Source organism: Ranitomeya imitator, chromosome 8 (assembly GCF_032444005.1).
Source record: "Ranitomeya imitator isolate aRanImi1 chromosome 8, aRanImi1.pri, whole genome shotgun sequence".
Lineage (NCBI taxonomy): Eukaryota > Metazoa > Chordata > Amphibia > Anura > Dendrobatidae > Ranitomeya > Ranitomeya imitator.
The window spans coordinates 24867825-24880231 of record NC_091289.1 but is presented as its reverse complement, the minus strand read 5'-3'; the positions used below and the strand labels follow the sequence as shown (position 1 = coordinate 24880231).

At 45.5% G+C, this 12407-nt stretch overlaps 1 protein-coding gene across 2 annotated transcripts in view; it reads left to right on the top strand.

Moving 5' to 3' along the window:
* The window catches only part of ATXN7 (ataxin 7), a 128552-nt gene that overhangs the window by 75378 nt on the left and 40767 nt on the right, over positions 1–12407 (top strand). For both annotated transcript variants that reach the window (XM_069736579.1, XM_069736580.1), the window contains one exon: positions 5842–5946. In XM_069736579.1, coding sequence (XP_069592680.1) covers positions 5842–5946 — 105 coding nt within the window. The remainder of the gene's footprint in view (positions 1–5841; positions 5947–12407) is intronic.

Here is a 12407-nt window from a genome sequence, read left to right as displayed (position 1 = left end):
CATTTTCCCAAAGCCGAGTTTGTGAAAGAGGCCTAATGGGTATCTTCTCTCTTTGTGGAGAGTGACATGCCGGCGTAAAGAGACTTAAGGTACTGTCACACTAGACGATATCGCTAGCGATCGGTGACGTTGCAGCGTCCTCGCTAGCGATATCGTCCAGTGTGACAGGCAGCAGCGATCAGGCCCCTGCTGGGAGATCGCTGGTCGGGGAAGAAAGTCCAGAACTTTATTTCGTCGCTGGACTCCCCGCAGACATCGCTGAATCGGTGTGTGTGACACCGATTCAGCGATGTCTTTGCTGGTAACCAGGGTAAACATCGGGTAACTAAGCGCAGGGCCGCGCTTAGTAACCCGATGTTTACCCTGGTTACCATCCTAAAAGTAAAAAAACAAACACTACATACTTACCTACCGCTGTCTGTCCTCCAGCGCTGCGCTCTGCTCTCCTCCTGCTCTGGCTGTGAGCGTCGGTCAGCCGGAAAGCAGAGCGGTGACGTCACCGCTCTGCTTTCTGGCTGCCCGGCGCTCACAGCCAGACCAGAGAAGCAGAGCGCCGAGGACAGACGGCTGTAGGTAAGTATGTAGCGTTTGTTTTTTTACTTTTTAGGATGGTAACCAGGGTAAACATCGGGTTACTAAGCGCGGCCCTGCGCTTAGTTACCCGATGTTTACCCTGGTTACCGGGGACCTCGGGATCGTTGGTCGCTGGAGAGCTGTCTGTGTGACAGCTCTCCAGCGACCAAACAGCGACGCTGCAGCGATCCGGATCGTTGTCGGTATCGCTGCAGCGTCGCTATGTGTGACGGTACCTTTAGGCTAAATTCCCACAATGAGCTTTTGGTGAGTTTTTGATGTTGCAGATTTTCTGCACCCATTAAGTAAAATAGGTAACTTGCATTTTTTTTTTTTTTTTTTAAATAAATGCAGTGTAAAAAAAAAATCACCAAAAGCTCATCATGGGAAAAAGGCCTCTCATTTGAGAAATTACTTCTCTACTTTAGGAGAGTGTCATGCATCTGTAAGGAGACTTATAGGCCATGTAATGCTCCTCTGGAAATTTAATTCTCTCCTTGAGGAGAGTGACGTGTCTGTGTAAGGAGTCTTAAAGGCCATGCAATACCTCTGGAAAATTACTTTTTTCATTGAGGAGAGTGACATGCCGGTGTTGGGAGACTTATAGGCCGTGCAATGCTCCTTTGGGAACTTCTCTCCTTGAGGAGAGTGACATTCTGGTGTATGGGAAGACTTGTAGGCCATGCAATGGTCCTTTAAGAAATTACTTCTCTTCTTAAGGAGTCTTATAGGCCAAGCAGTGCTCCTTTGGGAAACGTAATTTCCCAGGGAAGCATTGCATGGTCTATAAGTCTCCTTACACCAAGATGTCACTCTCCACAGGGGAAAGGTTACAACTTAGACTACAGCAGAGGAGCATGCTCCGTCCTTCCTCCCCATTTACATCTATTTTTACTGGTTGGCTATAGGTTTCCTATTCTTTACAGTATTTTTCTGAGACCATCTGATAATCCGAAAGAATTGATAATTCAGCTCTTAAAGTTATCTTGGCTGCTTCTCATCGCTTGCTGTGTATTTAGAGATTTGTAGCCGGTGACTGCATTGCCATAAACCTTAGAGAATCATTTGTAAGTCACTTGGGTATATTGTGTATTGTAAAGAAGTACTAAAGCCGGGTGACTCAGTGCACGGACATGTTCCACATTTCACGAAGCCTTGACGATCTTCTGCAACTGTTGCATCATCTGTCACCAATAGAAATTGTATAGAGCGCGGTTCTTAAAGGAGACCAGATGGAAATGAGAGAGACCCGGTCATTCATTCTAGTGATCGGTGAGGGTCCTAGCAGGCAGACCCCTACAGATGTTGTAATTGTTTTGGATAAATGATAACTTCTTAGATCGGTGGGTTCCGACCATCAGGACCCCCGATTTGATTTGTCTCCGCGCAGGTAATATGCTTCCAATTATAAGTGATAAATGTCTGATCGCTACGACCACCTGCGGTAGGGATTGATTGGAGCGTCATGGTCGCGCTGGGACTGCCACTCAGTTCATGTCTATGGGATTGTGCAGAGAAAGCCGAACGCTGTGCTTCTCTATCTCCATCTGTTCGTGGACATGAAAGATATGTTCCCACGTAGTCCCTAAAAGAAAAAAAAAGGGGATGTCCGCTCACCATTTTGGATCTCCATTGTGATCCACCGCCACATTTCTCTGTGCACATGGCACTGCTTTTTGCAAACCAGGGACCCTTCTTTTTGGGAGGGGGGGATTTTTTATGCCAGAAGTAGTACCACAATGTATGTAATTGAAGACCTAAATATTTTGTGGATACCTCCCCCCTCGCTGCCAATTATTGAAGACGTCAATTCAGAAGAGGATCTCAAACATGAGGTTTTTACTCAACGCGTTTCGAAGTGACAGGCTCTGCTTCTTCTTCAGTATGTAACTGGAAGTTTCCAAAATCCAATTCACACGGAACCCAAGTCCATATCCACTGATTATAACCAATCGTTATGGAAACCGATTTGTCGCATTTCTCTTCCAGATTACGTGATTTTGGAGGAAGCACATGTTCGGGGGTCGTGCCAGTAAAACTCTTGTGCAGCGCCCGCCCGATGTCTGCAGATTGATGCCATTGTTTGTGTTGACAAAGCATTGCCCTTTGTAGGAAGTCATTCTAGAGAGGACCGGTGCTCGCCCTGACTGTGGGAATGCCGGCAATTTCCCAGCCCCCCATTCATGGAGCCCACAGTGTGTGTGAAACTTGCAGCTGTTGCACATGTAGGTCAAAGTGGGCGTCTCGGCAAACACGGCTTAGTATTTGCCAGTGAAGTGGCTGATCTTCCCTGACGGTAACCACACACGTGTGCTACGTGTACCCACGCGGTATCAAACAGGTATTGGCAGCCATATACTCTGCTAGGAATGTGACACCCCCCCCCACCCAAAGAATCTTTCCATTCTGGAGCCTTAGAAAGCTGAATGACAAATCACGTAGTAAAGATATTTGTTGCCAGGAGTCCGGGAAAGCTGGGTGACCACATAATGAAAGAGTTAGGCACACATGGCTAGATGTGACAGCAGTACTCAGACGCCTCTCGCGTCCAAAAACACTTGTGCGTCTTGTCTGCCACTTCCTGCAGCACAAGTGCGATTTCACTGTAAAAGCTAAGAGAATAGTGGCGCGTGCTTTTGCAATTGGTGGTGACATGCAACTTGTATTAAAGTCCATGGCAAGTGAGCGGCAGAAAACCGCACACCGCTGGAAACATTTGCAACTCCGGAAGAATGCCATGCTACCCCGTAAGAAATCGATGTTACAATGCAACACTGCGATCTCCCGTGGCACACGGCACATGTCGTTGTGCAGCTCTATCCTCAAACGCCAGCAGTATGACACCAGATGGTTTTCTAAGCGTTGGGTCACCAATGACTATCCTAACCTGTGCCACAGTTGTCTCTATGGTGGTGGTCCGATCGTTCTGGTTACCCCAGATCTTGAGAACGTAATTTGCGCTACCTTCCGAAATTGCCATGAGAAATTCCCTAAAGCCAGATGCTCTGGTTTCTTCAGAGACCGCGTGGTCAATCCGTTATGGTCCACAGTCTGTCGTGTTTTTAAGGAGACCACACCGGATACAAAGTGCCATGGCGGTTTCCTAAGGTTCCTAAAATTATGGGGGGGTGGACTTACATTAGATCCTCTGGCCTTAGGTGGTAACAGGTGACCATGTCCACCTGCACCATAAGGGAGCCCTTATTGTGGGCATATTTGTCTTCAAGGTGCACTTATGATGGGAGAGTGCACTTCATAAAGCATTCCTTTTATGGCACCATCTGGTGCACCAAAAACCTTCCAGAGCCTGCGAACGAGCTCATCATCTTCATCAGTCCATAAATCTATGCACATTTTTGTGTTTTGCTACATCACAACCTGGAATTTCACGTTTTTTTTTTTTGTAGGGTTTGCATCAGTTCATGTAAAGACTATGCTGACAACTGTGAACATTTGGTTTACTTTTTATTCTGGAGCAAGCGACAAATAGGGAAAAATAAATGAAAACCTCAATGTGCATAATTACTCACACCCCCTAAAGTCAGTACTTTTTGTAGAGACTCCTTTTGCGACAATTACAGCTGCAAGCCGCTTTCGAAAGGTCTCTGCGCTTTCTGCATCTTGCCACTGAGATTTCTGTCCATTCCTCAAGGATAAACTGCTCCAGCTCCTTCACCATCGTCTGACCACAGATTCTCAATTGGGTTAAGGTCTTGACTTTGACTAGGCCACCCCAAAACATTTATGCGTTTCCTCTTAAACCACTCGAGTGTTGCTTTAGCAAAAAGCTTTGGGACATTATCCTGTTGGAAGGTGAACCTCAGTCTCAAATCACCGACAAACAGGTTTTGCTCAAGAATATTACCCCTTATTTTGCACCATCAGTTTTCACCTCGACTTGGACCATTTTCCCTGTTCCTGGTGCAGAAAAATATCTCCAAAGCATGATGCTGTCACCACCATGTTTCACTGTGGGGATGGTGTTTTGGAGGAGATGGGCTGTGTTGGTTTGGCGCCAGACATAGCGTTTACCTTGGTGCCCAAAAAAGTTCAATTTTGGTCTCCTCTGACCACCACATACATTCCAAAATACATTTGGGGAGTCTCCCACATGTCTTTTAGCAAACTGACAGACTGACAGTGTCTGACCCCCCGTGTGTGATCTTAAGGGTCACGTCACTAAGCATGTGAATTTTGAAGGTAATTGCGTGCACCAAATATTTTTAGGGGCTTCATAGCAAAAAGGGTGAATTCATACGCACGTGGTAATTTTTTGTTATTTGATGCCATAAATGTAATTTATACCTATATAAAGCCATGGGGGTGAATATTTTCATCATCACCCGCAGATGGATCTTGGTTCACGACTGACAATCAGCATTACTGACCATGGCTAAACTTTGACTTTAGGAATGACTCAGTAGCTGTGAACACACCATTGTATTTTCTGACCTTCTGCTGCAGATGATTTTGTTTTTTTGTTTTCTCCTTTTAATGCAAAGTGTGTGTGAACTTTTCAACAAAAAGGCTGAATGTAGTTTTTTTTATTTTTTATTATTATTCTTATTTGACATTGTATGGAAACCCTGGAGGCCCCCAGGTTATTACCACATGGACATGTTCATCCACATTCTGCGATTAACACATGAAAGCCTAATATTTGCCCTGGACATTCATGTGTTAATGAGCTAAGCTGGGGGGGGGGGGATTAAGAGTGCAAGGCTGTGGATGAGACATCAGACCCCAAACTTAAGTGATTTAGGCTGGGGGCTACAGGTGACCAAAAAAAAAAAAAGTCTTACAGACCTAAAGGGGTTATCGTGCACCACTCACTGTTGCATTGGAAGTTATCTGGTGTTCAGAAGTGAGTGGTTGCTGACGACGTTATGACCCCACACGCCAGTTGATCGTGCACAAGTATCGGCAGGCGGGTGGCGTCGTAACGTCATTGGCACCGCTCACTTCTGAGGGTCAGATACCTATTTACATAACCTAAAAGTCTGGATTCTGTACATTATGGAGATGACGTCCCTCTATCCTCCAAATTTGGGTCCTTCGATCTCGATATGTAAAATGTTCTTCACCGGTCGTAAAATTAGTAACCGTTGATTGTCGTAATTTGTCCATGTTCCTGAAAGTGTCCCTCATCAGTCCACCTTAGTGCGAACTGCTGTTATATGGGACAATGGACGGTGCCGTCATCCATGGCGTCCGGCGGTGATGTCCGCTGGGTCCACTAATGTAACCCGTGTCTTCTGTGTTTTTCAGACATGCCAATATTTGGACTGTGCCCGGCCTACGATGAGTTCTATCTGGTCGTATGTAGCCAATGTAATCAGGTCATAAAGCCGCAAGCATTTCAATCACATTATGGTAAGTGCTTAACTATGACTTAATAACGTTGTTAAATCAGGATTATAGATGGCACATTTCGTTCATCCCGTTAATGATTTATAAAGCTTCTCGTTGACGGCTTCACCGAGAAAAAAAAAAATACACTTTGAGGATTTTAACACAAGCTGAAACTTTGGTTTTGGTATATTATTTTTTTTTTCTTTTGTCAAATATTTAACCCCTTCCCGACCCATGACGCCACGTAGGCGTCATGAAAGTCGGTGCCATTCCGACCCATGACGCCTATGCGGCGTCATGGAAAGATCGCGTCCCTGCAGATCGGGTGAAAGGGTTAACTCCCATTTCACCCGATCTGCAGGGACAGGGGGAGTGGTAGTTTAGCCCAGGGGGGGGTGGCTTCACCCCCTCGTGGCTACGATCGCTCTGATTGGCTGTTGAAAGTGAAACTGCCAATCAGAGCGATTTGTAATATTTCACCCATTATAACGGGTGAAATATTACAATCCAGCCATGGCCGATGCTGAAATATCATCGGCCATGGCTGGAAATACTAGTGTGCCCCCACCCCACCCCTCCGATCGACCCCCCACCCCCCCGATCTGGCCGGTACACTGCTCCGGCTCCCCTCCGTCCAGTGCTCCGCTCCCCCCCGTGCTCGTGTCCGCTCCCCCCGTGCTCCAATCACCCCCCCGTGCTCCAATCACCCCCCCGTGCTCCAATCACCCCCCCTGCACTCCGATCCACCCCCCGTGCTCCGTTCCACCCCCCCGTGCTCCATTCCAGCCCCCCCGTGCTCCGTTCCACGCCCCCCGCGCTCCGTTCCACCCCTCCCGCGCTCCGATTCCCCCCCCCCCCCGTGCTCCGATACCCCCCCTGTGGTCCCCCCCCACCCTATCATACTTACCGATCCAGCCGTGGTCCCGTCCGTCTTCTCCCGGGCGCCGCCATCTTCCAAAATGGCGGGCGCATGCGCAGTGCGCCCGCCGAATCTGCCGGCCGGCAGATTCGTTCCAAAGTGCATTTTGATCACTGAGATATAATCTATCTCAGTGATCAAAATAAAAAAAATAATAAATGACCCCCCCCCCTTTGTCACCCCCATAGGTAGGGACAATAAAAAAATAAAGAATTTTTTTTTTTCCACTAATGTTAGAATAGGGTTAGGGGTAGGGTTAGGGTTAGGGGTAGGGTTAGGGTTAGGGGTAGGGGTAGGGGTAGGGTTAGGGTTAGGGGTAGGGTTAGGGTTAGGGGTAGGGTTAGGGCTAGGGTTAGGGCTAGGGTTAGGAATGTGCACACGTATTCTGGTCCTCTGCGGATTTTTCCGCTGCGGATTTGATAAATCCGCAGTGCTAAACCGCTGCGGATTTATGGCGGATTTACCGCGTTTTTTTCTGCGCATTTCACTGCGGTTTTACAATTGCGATTTTCTATTGGAGCAGTTGTAAAACCGCTGCGGAATCCGCACAAAGAAGTGACATGCTGCGGAATGTAAACCGCTGCGTTTCCATGCAGTTTTTCCGCAGCATGTGTACAGCGATTTTTGTTTCCCATAGGTTTACATTGAACTGTACACTCATGGGAAACTGCTGCGGATCCGCAGCGTGTGCACATACCTTTAGAATTAGGCTATGTGCACACGGTGCGGATTTGGCTGCGGATTCGCAGCAGTATTCCATCAGGTTTACAGTACCATGTAAACATATGAAAAACCAAATCCGCTGTGCCCATGGTGCGGAAAATACCGCGCGGGAACGCTGCGTTGTATTTTCCGCAGCATGTCAATTCTTTGTGCGGATTCCGCAGCGTTTTACACCTGTTCCTCAATAGGAATCCGCAGGTGAAATCCGCACAAAAAACACTGGAAATCCGCGGAAAATCCGCAGGTAAAACGCAGTGCCTTTTACCCGCAGATTTTTCAAAAATGGTGCGGAAATATCTCACACGAATCCGCAACGTGGGCACATAGCCTTAGGGTTAGGGTTGGAATTAGGGTTGTGGTTAGGGTTAGGGGTGTGTTGGGGTTAGTGTTGTGGTTAGGGGTGTGTTGGGGTTAGGGTTGTGATTAGGATTATGGCTACAGTTGGGATTAGGGTTAGGGGTGTGTTGGGGTTAGTGTTGGAGTTAGAATTGAGGGGTTACCACTGTTTAGGCACATCAGGGGTCTCCAAACGCAACATGGCGCCACCATTGATTCCAGCCAATCTCGTATTCAAAAAGTCAAATGGTGCTCCCTCACTTCCGAGCCCTGACGTGTGCCCAAACAGTGGTTTACCCCCACATATGGGGTACCAGCATACTCAGGACAAACTGCGCAACAATTACTGGGGTCCAATTTCTCCTGTTACCCTTGTGAATCTAAAAAAATGCTTGCTAAAACATAATTTTTGAGGAAAGAAAAATGATTTTTTATTTTCACGGCTCTGCGTTGTAAACGTCTGTGAAGCACTTGGGGGTTCAAAGTGCTCACCACATATCTAGATAAGTTCCTTGGGGGGTCTAGTTTCTAAAATGGGGTCACTTGTGGGGGGTCTCTACTGTTTAGGCACACCAGGGGCTCTGCAAACGCAACGTGACACCCGCAGACCATTCCATCAAAGTCTGCATTTCAAAAGTCACTACTTCCCTTCTGAGCCCCGACGTGTGCCCAAACAGTGGTTTACCCCCACATATGGGGTATCAGCGTACTCAGGAGAAACTGGACAACAACTTTTGGGGTCCAATTTCTCCTGTAACCCTTGGGAAAATAAAAAATTCTGGGCTAAATAATTATTTTTGAGGAAAGAAAACGTATTTATTATTTTCACGGCTCTGCATTATAAACTTCTATGAAGCACTTGGGGGTTCAAAGTGCTCACCACACATCTAGATAAGTTCCTTTCAGGGTCTAGTTTCCAAAATGGGGTCACTTGTGGGGGGTTTCTACTGTTTAGGCACATCAGGGGCTCTGCAAACGCAACGTGACACCCGCAGAGCATTCCATCAAAGTCTGCATTTCAAAACGTCACTACTTCAATTCCAAGCCCCGGCATGTGCCCAAACAGTAGTTTACCCCCACATATGGGGTATCACCGTACTCAGGAGAAACTGGACAACAAATATTGGGGTCAAATTTCTCCTGTTACCCTTGGGAAAATTAAAAAATTCTGGGCTAAATAATTATTTTTGAGGAAAGAAAACGTATTTATTATTTTCACGGCTCTGCATTATAAACTTCTATGAAGCACTTGGGGGTTCAAAGTGCTCACCACACATCTAGATAAGTTCCTTTGGGGGTCTAGTTTCCAAAATGGGGTCACTTGTGGGGGGTTTCTACTGTTAAGCCACATCAGGGGCTCTGCAAACGCAACGTGACGCCCACAGAGCATTCCATCAAAGTCTGCATTTCAAAACGTCACTACTTCACTTCCGAGCCCCGGCATGTGCCCAAACAGTGATTTACCCCCACATATGGGGTATCAGCGTACTCAGGAGAAACTGGACAACAACTTTTGGGGTCAAATTTCTCCTGTTACCCTTGGGAAAATAAAAAATTGCAGGCTAAAAGATCATTTTTGAGAAAATAATTTTTTTTTTTATTTTCATGGCTCTGCGTTATAAACTTCTGTGAAGCACTTGGGGGTTCAAAGTCCTCACCACACATCTAGATTAGTTCCTTTGGGGGTCTAGTTTCCAAAATGGTGTCATTTCTGGGGGATCTCCAATGTTTAAGCACACAGGGGCTCTCCAAACGTGACATGGTGTCCGCTAATGATTGGAGCTAATTTTCCATTTAAAAAGCCAAATGGCGTGCCATCCCTTCCGAGCCCTGCCGTGCGCCCAAACAGTGGTTTACCCCCACATATGGGGTATCAGCGTACTCAGGACAAACTGGACAACAATATTTGGGGTCCAATTTCTCCCATTATCCTTGGCAAAATAGGAAATTCCAGGCTAAAAAATCATTTTTGAGGAAAGAAAAATTATTTTTTATTTTCATGGCTCTGCGTTATAAACTTCTGTGAAGCACCTGGGGGTTTAAAGTGCTCAATATGCATCTAGATAAGTTCCTTGGGGGGTCTAGTTTCCAAAATGGGGTCACTTGTGGGGGAGCTCCAATGTTTAGGCACACAGGGGGCTCTCCAAACGCGACATGGTGTCCGCTAACAATTGGAGCTAATTTTCCATTCAAAAAGTCAAATGGCGCGCCTTCCCTTCCGAGCCCTGCCGTGTGCCCAAACAGTGGTTTACCCCCACATATGAGGTATCGGCGTACTCGGGAGAAATTGCCCAACAAATTTTATGATCCATTTTATCCTACTGCCCATGTGAAAATGAAAAAATTGAGGCGAAAATAATTTTTTTGTGAAAAAAAAGTACTTTTTCATTTTTACAGATCAATTTGTGAAGCACCTGAGGGTTTAAAGTGCTCACTAGGCATCTAAATAAGTTCCCTGGGGGGTCTAGTTTCCAAAATGGGGTCACTTGTGGGGGAGCGCCAATGTTTAGGCACACAGGAGCTATCCAAACGCGACATGGTGTCCGCTAACGATGGAAATAATTTTTCATTCAAAAAGTCAAATGGCGCTCCTTCCCTTCCGAGCCTTACCATGTGCCCAAACAGTGGTTTACCCCCACATGTGAGGTATTGGTGTACTCAGGAGAAATTGCCCAACACATTTTAGGATCCATTTTATCCTGTTGCCCATGTGAAAATGAAAAAATTGAGGCTAAAAGAATTTTTTTGTGAAAAAAAAGTACTTTTTCATTTTTACGGATCAATTTGTGAAGCACCTGGGGGTTCAAAGTGCTCACTATGCATCTAGATAAGTTCCTTGGGGCGTCTAGTTTCCAAAATGGGGTCACTTGTGGGGGAGCTCCAATTTTTAGGCACACGGGGGCTCTCCAAACGTGACATGGTGTCCGCTAAAGAGTGGAGCCAATTTTTGATTCAAAAAGTCAAATGGCGCTCCTTCCCTTCCAAGCCCTGCCGTGCGCCCAAACAGTGGTTTACCCCCACATATGAGGTATCAGCGTACTCAGGACAAATTGGACAACAACTTTCGTGGTTCAGTTTCTCCTTTTACCATTGGGAAAATAAAAAAATTGTTGCTAAAAGATAATTTTTGTGACTAAAAAGTTAAATGTTCATTTTTTCCTTCCATGTTGCTTCTGCTGCTGTGAAGCACCTGAAGGGTTAATAAACTTCTTGAATGTGGTTTTGAGTACCTTGAGGGGTGCAGTTTTTAGAATGGTGTCACTTTTGGGTATTTTCAGCCATATAGACCCCTCAAACTGACTTCAAATGTGAGGTGGTCCCTAAAAAAAATGGTTTTGTAAATTTCGTTGTAAAAATGACAAATCGCTGGTCAAATTTTAACCCTTATAACTTCCTAACAAAAAAAAATTTTGTTTCCAAAATTGTGCTGATGTAAAGTAAACATGTGGGAAATGTTATTTATTAACTATTTTGTGTCACATATCTCTGGTTTAACAGAATAAAAATTCAAAATGTGAAAATTGCGAAATTTTCAAAATTTTCGCCAAATTTCCGTGTTTATCACAAATAAATGCAGAATTTATTGACCTAAATTTACCACTAACATGAAGCCCAATATGTCACGAAAAAACAATCTCAGAACCGCTAGGATCCGTTGAAGCGTTCCTGAGTTATTACCTCATAAAGGGACACTGGTCAGAATTGCAAAAAACGGCAAGGTCTTTAAGGTCAAAATAGGCTGGGTCTTGAAGGGGTTAAAGGGAACCTGTCACTAGATTCATGCTGCCCGAACCCCTGGCAGCGCGATCGCAGCCAGGTACGTTTTATTCTGTAAAGTATTTCAGAGGAAAACAAAGTTTGGAAAGTTGTCCAGGAACTGTCTCAGATGACCGGTGGCCCCCCGCGGCTTCTCCCGCTCCAGTTGATTGATAGATTTTTCCTTATGTGTACAAAGCAGGGGTAGATCCTTAATGCAAATTTAGCAGCACCTCCCCGTGCAGAAGTGATTGGCACTGGACAACCCTTTAATTACTTTTTTTTTCTCCCGAAATGTATAGCTGCCTATCTTTTTCCTAACAGACATTTTGCTAACCTTTTTTTCTTGGCTAGCTTTTTGTGCATATTCAGACGTGACTGATTTGCTGTAGAAATGTCGCTGTAGCAAATCAAGAGAGAGCCGCAGGGGAAATTTGCACCAGTTTTCTTTTCTTTTCTTTTTTATGTTCGATGTGAATAATGGTTTTCATACTTTTCCTTCTTATTTTTAGCTAGACTTGCAGATTTCACTGCAGAATTGGCAATAAATGGCACAAAAAAACCTAAATTATCGGGTTTTGATGGCGATTTTGACTTCACTTTCAAATTTACCGTAATTAACAGCAATGCATAATAGTTACAATTCACAACTGGATTATCGGCAGCGCCACTTGTATACGCAGTTCGCCAGATTCGTTCCTTCAGAGTTCATGTTAAGGGTTTCAAGTTGCAAAAACTAAAAAAAAAT